General features: G+C 44.7%; 2 protein-coding genes and 1 non-coding gene across 5 annotated transcripts; 1 reads left to right on the top strand and 2 right to left on the bottom strand.

Moving 5' to 3' along the window:
• Window positions 1–3,107: 3,107 nt before the first annotated feature.
• On the bottom strand, window positions 3,108–7,157 carry LOC120050302 (proteasome maturation protein-like). Of its 2 annotated transcripts, none has more exons than XM_038996881.1 (6): window positions 6,922–7,157; window positions 4,018–4,118; window positions 3,855–3,915; window positions 3,605–3,706; window positions 3,401–3,494; window positions 3,108–3,311 (listed from the first exon to the last, which is right to left on the bottom strand). In XM_038996881.1, the coding sequence occupies exons 2-6, from the start codon at window positions 4,065–4,067 to the stop codon at window positions 3,244–3,246; spliced, it is 375 nt and encodes a 124-aa protein (XP_038852809.1). In that variant the 5' UTR covers window positions 4,068–4,118; window positions 6,922–7,157; the 3' UTR covers window positions 3,108–3,243. The 2 variants fall into 2 exon arrangements, with proteins under 2 accessions (XP_038852809.1, XP_038852808.1); XM_038996880.1 differs by lacking the exon at window positions 6,922–7,157 and adding an exon at window positions 4,571–4,680.
• A 324-nt stretch (window positions 7,158–7,481) lies between these two features.
• Window positions 7,482–7,553, top strand: trnac-gca. The gene has a single exon. It is a non-coding gene; the product is annotated as a tRNA-Cys (tRNA).
• Window positions 7,554–7,739: 186 nt separating this feature from the next.
• c7h11orf65 (chromosome 7 C11orf65 homolog) lies at window positions 7,740–14,099 on the bottom strand. Of its 2 annotated transcripts, none has more exons than XM_038996878.1 (10): window positions 14,012–14,099; window positions 12,752–12,807; window positions 12,424–12,532; window positions 12,263–12,355; window positions 12,094–12,147; window positions 11,392–11,601; window positions 11,077–11,210; window positions 8,403–8,573; window positions 8,226–8,281; window positions 7,740–8,102 (listed from the first exon to the last, which is right to left on the bottom strand). In XM_038996878.1, the coding sequence occupies exons 2-10, from the start codon at window positions 12,784–12,786 to the stop codon at window positions 7,948–7,950; spliced, it is 1,017 nt and encodes a 338-aa protein (XP_038852806.1). In that variant the 5' UTR covers window positions 12,787–12,807; window positions 14,012–14,099; the 3' UTR covers window positions 7,740–7,947. The 2 variants fall into 2 exon arrangements, with proteins under 2 accessions (XP_038852806.1, XP_038852807.1); XM_038996879.1 differs by lacking the exon at window positions 14,012–14,099 and adding an exon at window positions 13,282–13,291.
• Between the last annotated feature and the right edge of the window lie 1,341 nt (window positions 14,100–15,440).

Raw genomic sequence — 15,440 nt, 5'->3', positions numbered from 1 at the left:
ATGGTGCTTTCAAGACAACTGTAAACTTGGGGGAAAAAACAAGGCCGAATCATATTGACGTCATTGATCTTCAGTCCGAAGCTCTATAAAGAGGCCCGAGTTCCCGACTTACAATTCCGAGTTGGATGACCGTTCAAAACATATTTTCCAGTCAGAGCTCGTTTTTTCCGGAATTCCCAGTTGTCTTGAACTCACTGAAGTCAAGTTTTCACAGTTACGAGTTAGCAATTGTTTTGAGCGCTGTACAAAGCATGCTTCATTGACAGCATGGCCAATGTTGATTGTTTATCATTTTAAACTTGTTAAAGAGACACTTATTCCCAGATTTTGGATCACACAGCCACTCCACTGAATAGCAGTCTAGTGATTGCTTTGCAATGCTTGCAGTTAGTCACTGTCACTGATTCCTTCCAAATCACTCATTGTTGAATTTGCAACTTGTGTAATGTTTATGTCCAATGAGCACCGATACATGTATCTATAATTTCTCTTAATTATTTATCTTCATATGACAAGGATTAAAAAGGATTTGCCAGTAGATTGTCAACTTGATTCATGGTGATGACTGCTAGCTAAGATTTTGAAAGTATGATGTTGACTTGACCAGTCCAATCAAAGCTACTGTAGATATAACATAATTTGACATCATTTTATCAGTGGCCAATGACCTTGAGTCTTCTTGGATGGGCACTTCTAATGTAACTATGGCAGCACCCATGGGGCTTTAATTTGAGGTCTACCCTTAGACTTGGCAGTGACATACTGTCCCCATGAGTAACAGAATACTGAGCCAATCATGGCGCGAATAGGGGACATTACCCAGCACTTACACTACATATTTTCCACTGGCTGCCCCGCCACCACAGAAAGTACTAAGCTAGGCTGAAACACCTGCCTTTTGGAGCTGCCTTACTCAAGAAAGCAAAAAAGAGACCATGTTTGTATGCGGCTTTATTAACTCAATGACATTATTATTATTATTTTTTTTACATTGTTTGCAAATTGATATGTGACATGTATTAATGCCAAAATAACATGCAAAACAGGTAAACCCCACCCCCCAAAAATACATTTCAACAAAAAATGTGGGTCTCAAAACCTGAATGACGGGTCGCCACTGCTTCCAAACAACCAGCGTACGATATATTTTACCTCGAGTCTGCTACAATTCCCACACTCCGATTATGGCTTTCAATACAGCGAAGCTCCAATCAAAGACGGTTTCTCGCATACCCGAAGTGGTCATTGACTTTTCACCCAACTTCCTTATCAGCATGGGCATGACCAAAACCATGAACTGCTTTCAAACGGAGTGGAATGAGATGGCGCACAAATGTCTGTTTAACGCAGAGGATGTGGGGCTAGTTCCAGATGTGTACACTCAAAACCATTTTCTTGGCAGCGAGATGAAAAACACACAGAAGGTGAGGGGAGAATACAGCCCAACAGCCTCAGCAGCGGGACTCCAAGCTACAAAAAGCCAAAGATTTCCACCGTCTCCAGTACAATGAGTGGGCCAGGAGTAGAAAAGACTGATTGAAGATATTAGAAAGCTGAAGTCACACGGTGCCCCCACTTATGATCTAGCATTGAAACAGATGAACGAGAAACACAAGGCAGGTCTGAAGCAGAAATTTGGGTCAGCTTGGAGAGGCAGGCGACTTTACACAACACCCTTCCTTCTCAACCTCCCCACCCCACCTCCGAGTGTAGCCCAAGACCAGACAACAAAACCTCACCCCAAACAAGACAGGGGTAATAACAAGCCAATTGGGATGGAGTAAGTCTTTACGCTCCTTCCAAAGACCCCAACACCACCAGACAGAGTTTCCACCAGACACCCAGCTGGCCCACAGAGGGAAGAAGTCTGTGTCTACTCAGGGCTCCTTCAAGGCAGCCACATTCCACCTTACCAACACCCTCAAGGTAAGATGTGATGAATACCCTGCTCACCCTTTATGTATCAAGGCATTTTATTTCCCTAATAGCAACTCAAACTACTAAATGTATGTTAAAGTTACTGTTCTTTCTTTTTTCACAATAAAACATCTCTAGGCCCACACCCTGCTTGTCAGCTACCTGGCTCTACACACAAGCAAACTAGTGGTTGCCTCGGCTGGTGACGACCAGCTCTGGAGGCTTCCTGAAGGAGAGCTGATTTCTACAGGCCAGGGGCAGCGACGGCTATCTGGGGTTAACTTCCACCCTGACGGGGCTAAGCTAGGGGCCACAAGTGGGACTCCAGGTTCCAGATATGGGACATTTCTGAGGGCCGTGGTGTGCTGACCCCAGAGAGCCACACTGGAGCCACTTGGGGCTGCACCTTCCATTCTTCTGGAGACTTTGTGGCCTCCTGCTCCCTTGATGACACAGTTAAGGTTTGTTAGGAAATCAATATTTCCTGTTCTTCTACCAAACTTGGCACACACATGCTGACTGTGTTGAGGTAATGTGTGCCATATTTGTAGACATGATGATTATCCATATTATAAAAGGTGTGGGACCTGCAGTGAGAGCTGCCGCTACACAGCCACACTGGTTCTATCAACAGTGTAGAGTTCCTCCCCTCCACTAGCCTGCTCACCTTGTGGGACACCCGGACCGCCGCATGCCTAGACAATCTACGACTACCGCAGCTCCATCAACCACGCCTCACTCAGCCCCACTGGTGACCTCATCGCGTACTGCAATTCCCATGACGCTGTCATGCTGTGGGATGTCAGGAGGGCTGCAGACGTGTTCACTGTGGAGACAGGGACGCAGCCTAGCAACTGGATGGCTTTCTGCCCCGTCGGGCCAGATGCTGGCAGTCGTTGGGGACGAGGGGAGGGTGGTAGGTTGGGCGTACCCACAAGTGGCATGTGTGATGAAGCACGAGGACCTGGTGCAGTGTGTTTCTCTACCACAAGGGGGAGTACCTACTGTCAGGGGCATCTGACAGACATGTGTGGTCGTGATGGATAAGATTCATAAGAGTTAAACCTACACAAATCTTACCTTTGTTTGAAAAGAAAAAAAAGAGTTGTAATGCATCTTGTGCTTAAGTGTGTATTTTTATAACTTCAGTGAACAGGCAAGCACACACCAAAAACACTAGCACACATCTGTAATAGATCAACAACATGGTTGAGTTAAAGGATTTATTAGAAACAAAGGAATCCAACGATACGAAAGTATTGAGTACTGTCTGATATGAGGAAGTGAACAGAGGGTAAACACAAACATCCGGGGGTCTGACGGCTCTCACATCAGGCCCAGCTTATACTCCACCATGATGTGGGGCTCACCCACCATCTCACTTTGGGCTGGGTCTGCAGGGAGATGGACACAAAAGAGTGCTAAGTTCACATTAGTTTAACTTCTTTCTGCTGTTGTCTCGTCTGTATACAGTGTCTCTTACCGTTGAGGATGTCCTCAAAGCTGATGCTCTCATCGTTCCCTTTGAGAGTGTCCAGGGCCAGGTGTGAGCTTTGCAGGAACGGAAGGCGCTGGATCTGAGAAGTGACAGGGAAAGTGGTAAGGGATGTGGTGAAAGTTGCTTATTGCATTTTCTCCAACACTATTCTTTGTTTTCAATAAAGATCAGAGAGACATTTGCGTCTACCTGTCTGGCGGCCCTGTACTCCATCTGCAGTTTCAGGGGAGCGTGGAGGCCCTGGATGTTTCTGAGGGTGGAGAAGTTCATCTTGTCCTGGTTCAGCTGAAACTGCAAGGGAGAGTACAAAAGTCAATGTTGGAGCTAAAGTAGCATTAGTGGTTTATTCGAGAAAAGTTGTATGAGACCTGAAGACTTGTATTAACTCCCAGAACATATACTTAGCCTTTAGCTCAGAACAGCGTATTGTGTCACTCACATTCTTTTCTGACAGCTCCAGCGCATGGCTGGGGAGCAGCTCATTTTTTACACTGCTGAACCTGAGAGAGAGTTCAACTGTCAGTTATGTCTCACAAACTGTTATATAGTTAACGTTACATACTTTGAGTTGAATGAGTGTCCAGCAGAGACCGTTCTCTCACCCGCTCCTGAGTGTGTCCTGAACGCCATAAGCCCCAATGTGTTGACCCATGCCCGTCACCGGTACACTGTCCTTAAGCTGTGATCGTAGTCCACGAGTATTCTGGAGACGAACAAAAGAACACAACTCAGTTAGCATTATAGTAGAGGCATGATGACTAACGTTACCTACTAGCTAACACTTTAGTGTATCCCAAACAACTGAGATGACTGCTACATTGTTAACTACCTAGCTGGCACGAAGCAAAAGGTAGGCAAGACTATTGGCGCTAGTTTAGATAATTAACCAAACTGACTGACACAAACAAACACAAATAGCTAGCTAGAGCTAACGTTGGACATCATCGCTGCTAATAACGCGCTAACGTTAGCTAGTTCACTGGCATGAGTGACTAATCAAAATCCAAACGTCTCTACAAATACAGCAAGCAATAATTTAATAAAACCCCACGATTCATTGGTATTTCGTATAGACAACATAGCTATCTATCAAATATACGTTTTACACATTTAATGTATGAATTAAATAACAAATGTTGGTAATTTGATAGCTACCATTGTCCCTGTGATGCGGCTGTTTCCACTTTTAGTACAAAACTTCCGGTCAGGGTCGCGTTAGTTTGACGACACTTATTTTTCTTCTTCTATGATGTCGTGGCGGTCCGCAAACAAACGTTTAAAGTGTATGCCGCCACCTACTGTGCTGGAATTTACGATCAACCATGATCTGACCAATTATGTACTACCATGAAAATAAAATTCAAAACCAAATAAATTCCTAACTTCTACCACATCCTCCCCAACCCCATTAAACTTGATCTATATCATGCTGAAACACTCCACTCGTAGGATTGTTCAGCATTTCAATAACCATTTCAACAGTAACATCTGTTACCCCCAATATCTCTTTTGTCTTCTCCACAATAACCTTCAACCTGGCATTTCTGTTTTCCACAACCCGAGTTGTACTGATAACCTTACCAATAAAAGCTATGAAGTCAACTTTATTCACTGTCAAGGTGGCCTTTGGCACTGCACATTTATGAGGACAAGATTTCTGAACAGGCCTCGACCATCAGAAGCACAAGCCGACAGTAGGTCCACTCACTACAGGTATGTCCATGTAAGCTCCATCAGTCCGCACTGTAGTTCTACTAACCTATTTTACGGCCTCTGCATATGATACATCATGACTGATCCTATATCTCTGAGCCTCTCTCTATACCTGGCATCCACCAAATGCTGAACTGCCCATAAAATGCTAATCTTGCACTGTTTTTAATCCGTGCAGACACACCAGAATGTTTTCTGCTCATGACGGATGCACCGTCATAGCCTTGCCCCACAAGATTATTTCTGTTGTCCAGACCATGTTTTTCAAGGCAATTGATTATAATTTGTGTGAGACCTGCTGCATCTAAGCTTTCAGCTGACTGAAAGTGTAAAAAGCTATCGTGGATGCCCCCGTTGTAATTGTACCTCACAACTAAAGACATTTGATATTTTTTCTTAAAATCTTTGGTTTCATCTGCAATTACACCAACAACTTCCCTTTCTTTTACTTCTCTTATTATTTAACGTTGTAACATCTCAGCTCAGCCCTCAACAACTTTGTTCTGGATTTGGTGGCTTGTGTATTGCCACATGCGTTCATCTTTTTCTCTATGATAGGATCATGCTTTGCTATTTCTTCTAAGATTGTCAAAAAATGACCCTTGTTGTGAGAGTCATCAGACTCTCGATGGCCTCTCTGCACTATATGTTGAGTGGCAGTTAATAGGTGCACATCTGTAATTGTTTTAATGTAAGTACAGTTTTCCACCACTTTCTTTTTCCGGTCCCCATTTCTGACATCTAACATTGATGAGTTGCTGTCAATAGCCCTTTTATGCTGATTCCAAGCATACTGTACATAGCATTGATATGATGCTCTGCCTTCGAATTGAGCTTAAACCTAGAATCTTTAAACAGCACCTTTTTCCAGTTACAAAAACCTGACTGTGATGTGAAGGAAGATTCAGGTGTATTGGGCAGAGAAAAATGACTGCAGGCAAAACAATAAGTTAAATCTTGATTTACAGAATATTCAAGCCATGAATTGTCCTTATACCAGCTGTTGAAAGCCCTTTTCCTAGTACCATGCTGAGTTCTGGGAAATGTTTTCAAACACGGCTGTACAGGACCCTATGCTCTGATCTTGAAATGTCTGAAATACACATTAAATAATGTCATATCTCTATGGAAATGTATAATTCAGGGATCCACAAGATTAAATACTAACAGCTGCTAACTAAAATGTGTAGTTTAAAGTATAGGCCTGGCCTACCATTGGGTCCTTTAGGGACAGAAGTCTGATTTGAAAAATGCACTGCCACCGAAAATACAAATTATTTCAACAGGAGATGAAATGAGATCAGCATCAAACTGACAGTAGCGAATAACATTTTGGGGTGGCACCCGGGATGGCCAATCAGATGTCAGGGGTGTCCAGAGCCACCTTGGACACCCCTCTGGCTACATGTCCCATTCTTTGGCATTTCATAAGCTGCAGTGCATATGGGGCAAACTCTCTAACATTGTAACTAAGGAATCCTATCTGTACATTTTCCTAGCAAGACTTTCTCAAACCCTCAGCCTCACTGATAAGCTTTCACTTCTTTGACCCTCTTTCCTACTGAACAATCTTTTGGACTCCCGTCACATTTTCTTTAATATAATCAGTGGACATAGATTTGGGACCCTATTATGACTCCCCACAATCTATCATATACACCAGGGACATGGTTTTAATCTTCTTCCCATTAAGCGTTTTCCATTTTCAGAATATTCTCTTGCTGAGCCTGGTTACCACACAATATTAACAATCTACCATGTCCAATGAAACGAACTAATTTCACTTCACCTACCTCTTTTCTAGGGCATTAGTTAGTCGTAAGGCCCTGTGTTGTCATCAAACACTAGTACCACTTTCCTTCCACTCCAACACATCATTACTCTTTCTTCTTACTTTGGTCATATTTATGCTTTCGGGTGCAATGAGTGGGTGGCTTTATTTAATAGACGCTCCACTGCTTTCTGTATCGTCATTTATTTTCTTCCAATGTCTTCCCACTACCGACCTTTGACCCTCATCCTCCCGCTGCATAAATCAGAACGGACACCAATATTGTTCGCATTCCAGCACAGCTGTTTCTTCACCAACTTCTCCATTAAATCTGCACTACCCACCGCCTTTTCCAACCTCTAACCCTCTTTCACCGTTTGACGACACTTCCGAATCAGATGATAGAAATACAAGCGGGCAGGTAGACGTAAATAAAAAGGAAAGTACGATGAATGCTGCTTTTGGAACTACTGTGTCGTTTATATGTATCTATATATAGTTTATCATACTAATATTGTATGTACAATATCCACAAATGAATTAAGATTTATATCAAAATTATTTTCCATATGTTATGAGTACGGGGGTATAGCTCAGTGGTAGAGCATTTGACTGCAGATCAAGAGGTCCCCGGTTCAAATCCGGGTGCCCCCTCATTTTGTTTGATACTTTTGCTCATACTTGAACCTCAATAAGTATAATCTTTAGAAGCGCATTGTATCTGCCTACATCTGGTGTGAGTAGGTCCATTACAGTTTCGAGAACAGTGGAGTAGAAAAAAACACTCCTACCCTTAGCTACAACAACATATAATGTATTATCATAGTTACATTCACCACTTTGCTTTATTGCTCATTACATTTAATCCCACTGCATAGTGTCATAGTAGTAGGGTCTGATGGTTGGTATTGCAATTTTCTGGTCTGGTCAGCGATACAATGCAGTCAGTCAGCCAGCCAGTCAGCCAGTCAGTCAGTCAGTCAGTCAGTCAGTCAGTCAGTCAGTCAGTCAGTCAGTCAGTCAGTCAGTCAGTCAGTCAGTCAGTCAGTCAGTCAAAGAGATTGGCCTTGGAGTGTTCTGACTTGATGAGGCTGGAGACCAGGGGGTGGAGGATACTGCTGTAGGTATCCACCTGGCTGTCCTCCTGCCCCAGCCCTGAGAACTCAACACAAGGCTCCCGGTTGGAAGGTACCAGCCTCTTATCTTGGGAGAAAGAGAAACAGAAAGAGCCTTTTTACTCTCTTTGACCAGAGGGGGGTGCTATAATCTCACGTAAGTTGTTGGTGTGGTTATTATGTGCCTCAGGTCAAGGAATAAATAATTTACCTTTCCAAGACTCAGAGGAATTGCTGGTACCTACAACCCTCCAGTCATTAATATACCTGCAGAAATATTAAAACACATTGTTGCTTTGGGTAACACTGTATTGCAACTGTCTCAATGGGATCACCCGTTATAATGAAGGATAAAAAATAAAAAAAGGTACATATGGTGGTTAGTTACTCGTCAAAGTTGAGAGCGTTAGTCCACTCCAGTAGTTCATCCACCTCCCACTCTACGATGTGGTTGGGTCCCAGCTGCTCCACGGCGTCCATCATGCCCGTGGCTGACCGCTCCACCAGCATGGCTGTCTCACTATGCTCTGTACGTGCATGCAGACAGCCACGGTCATACCTTCGGACAGTTGGTAGAAGGACAGGTAAGGGTGAGGAACAGGTAGAGGGACAGGTGTGGGTGAGTGGAACAGGTAGAGGGACAGGTGAGGGTGAGGGGAACAGCTAGAGAGACAGGTGAGGGGTACAGCTAGAGAGACAGGTGAGGGGAACAGCTAGAGAGACAGGTGAGGGGAACAGCTAGAGAGACAGGTGAGGGGAACAGCTAGAGAGACAGGTGAGGGGAATAGCTAGAGAGACAGGTGAGGGTGAGGGGAACAGCTAGAGAGACAGGTGAGGGTGAGGGGAACAGGTAGAAGGACAGGTGTGGGTGAGTGGAACAGGTAGAGAGACAGGTAAGGGTGAGAGGAACAGGTAGAAAGACAGGTGAGGGTGAGGGGAACAGGTAGAGGGACAGGTGAGGGTGAGGGGAACAGGTAGAGGGACAGGTGAGGGTGAGGGGGGCAGGTAGAGGGACAGGTGTGTGTGAGGGGGACAGGTAGAGGGACAGGTGAGGGGAACAGCTAGAGAGACAGGTGAGGGGAACAGCTAGAGAGACAGGTGAGGGGAACAGCTAGAGAGACAGGTGAGGGGAACAGCTAGAGAGACAGGTGAGGGTGAGGGGAACAGGTAGAAGGACAGGTGAGGGGGAGGGGAACAGGTAGAGGGACAGGTGTGGGTGAGGGTGAGGGGAACAGGTAGAAGGACAGGTGAGGGGGAGGGGAACAGGTAGAGGGACAGGTAAGGGTGAGGGGAACAGGTAGAGGGACAGGTGAGGGTGAGGGGGGCAGGTAGAGGGACAGGTGTGTGTGAGGGGGACAGGTAGAGGGACAGCTGAGGCTATTACAGGTTAGCATTGCTGTTACAGATAAGCAATAATGATGCAGTTTGAGCATACAGGTGAGTGAACAGGTGAGTAGTGCTGTTGCACACAGGTGAGTGAACAGGTGAGTAGTGCTGTTGCATACAGGTGAGTGAACAGGTGAGTAGTGCTGTTGCATACAGGTGAGTGAACAGGTGAGTAGTGCTGTTGCATACAGGTGAGTAGTGCTGTTGCATACAGGTGAGTGAACAGGTGAGTAGTGCTGTTGCATACAGGTGAGTGAACAGGTGAGTAGTGCTGTTGCACACAGGTGAGTGAACAGGTGAGTAGTGCTGTTGCATACAGGTGAGTGAACAGGTGAGTAGTGCTGTTGCATACAGGTGAGTGAACAGGTGAGTAGTGCTGTTGCATACAGGTGAGTGAACAGGTGAGTAGTGCTGTTGCACACAGGTGAGTGAACAGGTGAGTAGTGCTGTTGCACACAGGTGAGTGAACAGGTGAGTAGTGCTGTTGCATACAGGTGAGTGAACAGGTGAGTAGTGCTATTGCATACAGGTGAGTGAACAGGTGAGTAGTGCTGTTGCACACAGGTGAGTGAACAGGTGAGTAGTGCTGTTGCATACAGGTGAGTGAACAGGTGAATAGTGCTGTTGCATACAGGTGAGTAGTGCTGTTGCATACAGGTGAGTGAACAGGTGAGTAGTGCTGTTGCATACAGGTGAGTGAACAGGTGAGTAGTGCTGTTGCATACAGGTGAGTGAACAGGTGAGTAGTGCTGTTGCATACAGGTGAGTAGTGCTGTTGCATACAGGTGAGTGAACAGGTGAGTAGTGCTGTTGCATACAGGTGAGTAGTGCTGTTGCATACAGGTGAGTGAACAGGTGAGTAGTGCTGTTGCATACAGGTGAGTGAACAGGTGAGTAGTGCTGTTGCATACAGGTGAGTGAACAGGTGAGTAGTGCTGTTGCATACAGGTGAGTGAACAGGTGAGTAGTGCTGTTGCACACAGGTGAGTGAACAGGTGAGTAGTGCTGTTGCATACAGGTGAGTGAACAGGTGAGTAGTGCTGTTGCATACAGGTGAGTAGTGCTGTTGCACACAGGTGAGTAGTGCTGTTGCATACAGGTGAGTAGTGCTGTTGCATACAGGTGAGTAGTGCTGTTGCATACAGGTGAGTGAACAGGTGAGTAGTGCTGTTGCACACAGGTGAGTGAACAGGTGAGTAGTGCTGTTGCATACAGGTGAGTAGTGCTGTTGCATACAGGTGAGTGAACAGGTGAGTAGTGCTGTTGCACACAGGTGAGTGAACAGGTGAGTAGTGCTGTTGCATACAGGTGAGTGAACAGGTGAGTAGTGCTGTTGCACACAGGTGAGTGAACAGGTGAGTAGTGCTGTTGCACACAGGTGAGTGAACAGGTGAGTAGTGCTGTTGCACACAGGTGAGTGAACAGGTGAGTAGTGCTGTTGCATACAGGTGAGTGAACAGGTGAGTAGTGCTGTTGCATACAGGTGAGTGAACAGGTGAGTAGTGCTGTTGCATACAGGTGAGTGAACAGGTGAGTAGTGCTGTTGCATACAGGTGAGTGAACAGGTGAGTAGTGCTGTTGCATACAGGTGAGTGAACAGGTGAGTAGTGCTGTTGCATACAGGTGAGTGAACAGGTGAGTAGTGCTGTTGCAAGTAAGGACGCACACTAACTCACATCTGCTTCAACCATTCAATCTTCCTCCTCTTCTTCCTCCTGTCCACGTCCTGACGACGCTGCAGTTTGGAATGATGAAACTCCACCTTCCTGCCATTGGTCTCCAACGTAATGATGTCACCTAACAGAGCAGCCTGAACCAATACAGAGAGAGAGTGCACAGCGCTTCTCAAATGATTATTCTTTCACAGAGTAGCTGAGTACTGCACTAAAACAATGAAGGCAAACAAAGTATCTCTGTTGGCGGTTCCAACCATATCATACTGAACCCACATCTGATAGTGTGATATCATGGAATCAGAACTTCTGCACCACCTTCCCAGAGAGCAGTCTCCAGCCGTTGTTCTCCACGCGGTGGTACCAGCCAGCATGGTCGTCCTGCACCTGGGTCCTCCCGTTGTGTATCTGCCTGGGGACGGGCCTCTTCTGCCTGGGGTGGGTGTAGTCCTTGGGGCTGTTGGCACACATGTCCACGATGGGTCGATGGGTGTAGATCTTATAGTAGATGCTCGGTGGAAAGGTGGTCTGTGAGGGGAGAGAAAAACTCATCTCACATTAGCACGCACACATCTATTTGTATTGCATAAATCATCGCAGATAGATTTTGAAATAAATGCAGGTATTAGTATTGCGAGTATGGGGTGTGTGGTATATGGCCAATATACCACGGCTAAGGGCTATTCTTATGCACGATGCAACGCGTAGTGCCTGGATACAGCCCTTAGCCGTGGTATATTGGCCATATACCACAAACCCTGAGGTGCCTTATTGCTATTGAAAACTGGTTACCAACATAATTAGAGCAGTAATACATGTTTTGTCATACTGGGGTCTGAAGAAAACAGCTTGTCTGTCCAAACGTTGGTTATAAATTATTGCATCGGAGCTCCTAGAGTGTGAGGCTCTCCTTTTCTTTCTCATATGGTCTGATATAACACAGCTGTCAGCCAATCAGCATTCGGGGCTTGAACCACCCAGTTTATAATGTGCATTTTAGCACTGACAAAATGAACTTACCCCTCCCAGTCTGAATCTGATGTGGACTCCTGCAGCAGCATCCAGAATATTTGCCTGTAACAACCATAGTAACATTCATATTGTGTCTGTCTGTGTATCTGTCTGTCCGTGTGTCTGAGTCTGTGTGTCTGTCTGTCTGCATGCGTGTGTGTGTGTCTGGTGTCTGTACCTCTCTGGGGTTGACATTTTTGAGCAGGAGTTGAGGGTCTCCCTGGTTACGGAACCTCACAAGGTTCTTGAAGTACTGGAACACGCGTGTATCCTACACATGGGATATAGAGAGGTTACCCGGTCTGTGCGTGTTAGTGTGTGTGTTGTGGTTCCACCCACCACATGTCTCCTCCATGTCCTCTGTATCATCCTGGCAGCCCTGTGGTAGACTCTCTGCTGCCGGCCGTCCAGCTCCATCATATCCTCCACTAGGGGGGACGAAGGGGCACTGGGAGGGGATTAAAGGTTAAAGGGGTAATTATGGTGGGCTGAGATCAGTGTTTGAAGTGGGGTGGTGTGACTGGTACTAAGAACCTTCACTTTTACTGCTTGAGTGGTGGCACATCATCTTATACCTGCTCTAAAATACTGAGGCATGGTAACTTTAGGTGTTAGGTGGTGAAGGCATATCCTTTTAATATTGAGTTTAGGAATAACTTCTACTAACCTTTCTATTGCGTAATTGTAAGTGTTCTTCTCCATGCTTATGAACTGGACCTGTGCCTGTGACCGAAATGGGTAAATACAAAGAACATTAAAGAACTGTTGTTATGCAACGGTCACAATGGACAGAGACCCTATGCAGCAAAACAGAACACACAGTCTTGTACAGCTAACCTTGTGGGGACATACAATTCAGTCCCATTCAAAATCCTATTTTCCCTAACCCTAACCCGTACTCTTACCCTAACCCTAAACTTTATCCTAACCCTAAACCTAACCCTAAAACTAACCCTAGCTCCTAACCTTAATATTTAACTTAATTCTAACCCTAACACTAATTCTAACCTTAACCCTAAACCCCCTAGAAATAGCATTTGACCTTGTGGGGACTAACAAAATGTCCCCAGCTGGTCAACTTTTTGTTCGTTTACTATTCTTGTAGGGACTTCTGGTTCCCACAAGAATAGTTAAACACGTCCACAGATACGCGTAGAATACACAAAGGCAAAAGACATACACAGACAAGTGACTCACCCAGCAACTGCGTCAGAAAACGAGCTGTCTACATTCGTCGCACTATGATGATCTACCTACCTTTCCAGTTACGCACAGAACTTACCCAAAATGTGTCTGTTCAAAACAGAACGCTTGCCCGTTGATATATATATAACAGTTAGTTAATCCATGTCATCATTTGTTTTCGTTACATATATTTGCAAAACATGCCCTAAACGCAGGGTTTATGTGTTCAGGTTTTCCATGTTTGAGCAAACGCCATTTGGTTACCAAGCAACATGCAGAGCGTGTCACTAGCTACATTTCCATCCAATTGGCGACGTATTTTCAAGCGAATATGCAAAAATTCGCATACAAACAAAATACTACCACAATTGTGTTTCCATCAAATATATTTTGTTTCGATTAAAAGTATGTGCGTGATGATGTAGTGCACATAAACATGTTTGCATTTAAATGAGTTTCCATTGGATTTTCAACTCTATTGATCGTTTTCTAACAAGAGTTTGCGTTTTATAGCGAGTTTGCCCAGGTGCGCTCTAGATCTCTTACCCCCCACAAGATCTCCTAAACTTGTGTTAACCTCGGACTTTATTTTTGGAGAAAAATCCCAAAAATCGATGAAAATAAAAACAAAAACATTAACTACACAACAAACATAAGACGATAAAAAACAGAATAATAAGCCTTTCTATTATGACCATGTGGGTGTCTGTGTGTGCTCATCCATTTGCTGTGTGAGTGTTACCTGTAGGAAGTGGTCTATCTACTGCAGCCAGTGTTGCCAACTACATTTCAGGGGAAGTCGCTAGAGGCAGGTTGATTTGTTGCTAAAAGTTTCTAAATGACATTGTGATGTCATTGCGTGATAACGTAAACTGCGTCATTACGTAGAATACACAATAACGTTACTCAAATTGACTGGCCATCTCGGCCAAAAATATGATTTGACATTTGTTCAGGTACAGACTCCCTCTCGTTTCTGTACTTCTGGCTGTACAATTTTGATTGAGACATGTTGATTGATGTTGTAAGTTCTGTTCAAGATCAAACATTTGTGATCAACTATATTCATTGGGTTTGGCTCGTCGAACCAGTACTACTGCTGCTGCAGTCAGCCAACAATGATTTGCAATTTTTTTAAATTGGTGCTGGCCTGCTGCTGACGTCACTCACAATGCACGTTTGCAGCCAGGCACGTGTGTTGTGACTGAGTGTGTGACAGAAAATCGTTTTTGTGTAATTTAAAGGGAAAATGCGTGCATTTTTAGCGTTTGTGTCACTTTTCAAAAGTTGCCTAAAGTTCAAAATACATTTTTAAAAGTAGCTAAATGTGTTGCTAGGTGCTGTTTGAAAAAGAAGTTGCCAGGGTAGTCTGAAAAGTTGCTAAATCGAGCAACAAAATTGCTAAGTTGGCATTACTGGCTGCAGCAGCTCCATGTCTATGGATGTTCTTCTCTACTTAACGTTTAGGATGTGAGGAATTGCAAGGGACTGAAACTCTGCATCCAGCGTCTCTATGGAGAATGAAGATTCTATACAAATACAAAGTCAATTTAGTTAATCACACATTACACACTGCCCCTGTACCTCTCTAGAAAAAAGAGGGAAATACAGTATGCGATTATACTTTAGTATACACAGAGCAATGCATGCAAGGCAGGGAAGGACAGCTTCAATCTCACCCAGTGGTGCAGGTGTAGGGGTGGCCATGCATACGCCCACCTACTTCTGGGCATACACCCAGAGAGAGAGCGAGAGAGAGAGATAAACCTTGTCAGGGTGTGAGGTAGATGGATAGAAGAGGGGACGATGGGAAGGGAGAAGGGAAGGCCTAACCATGGCAGCACTCAAGTCCAGAATTCTGCCCAAATGTTGAAGCCTATTACTGACAAGATCAGATTTGATAAATGACCATTTCTATTGACATTTTAATAACACATCATTATGCAATAACTATTAGAAGACACCCATTCGAATGTTGTGCTGACAGGTTGAACTGCAGTGGGGAGAAGTCGTTTGAGGTGTAACGACAAAGACAAGCAGGCGCATGTATAAAACGACATGAGTACTGTTGATAGCACCTACGCCCACTGAATATTTATGTAACAACGCCTGAGAGCTATACTTTTCATAACATTGCATTACTTATGAATTATTACTGTGCAAAACAGCAT

Source organism: Salvelinus namaycush, chromosome 7, assembly GCF_016432855.1.
Source record: "Salvelinus namaycush isolate Seneca chromosome 7, SaNama_1.0, whole genome shotgun sequence".
NCBI classification, from domain to species: Eukaryota; Metazoa; Chordata; class Actinopteri; order Salmoniformes; family Salmonidae; genus Salvelinus; species Salvelinus namaycush.
Note: the sequence above shows the minus strand (reverse complement) of the source record. Positions and strands in the feature narration are given on the sequence as shown.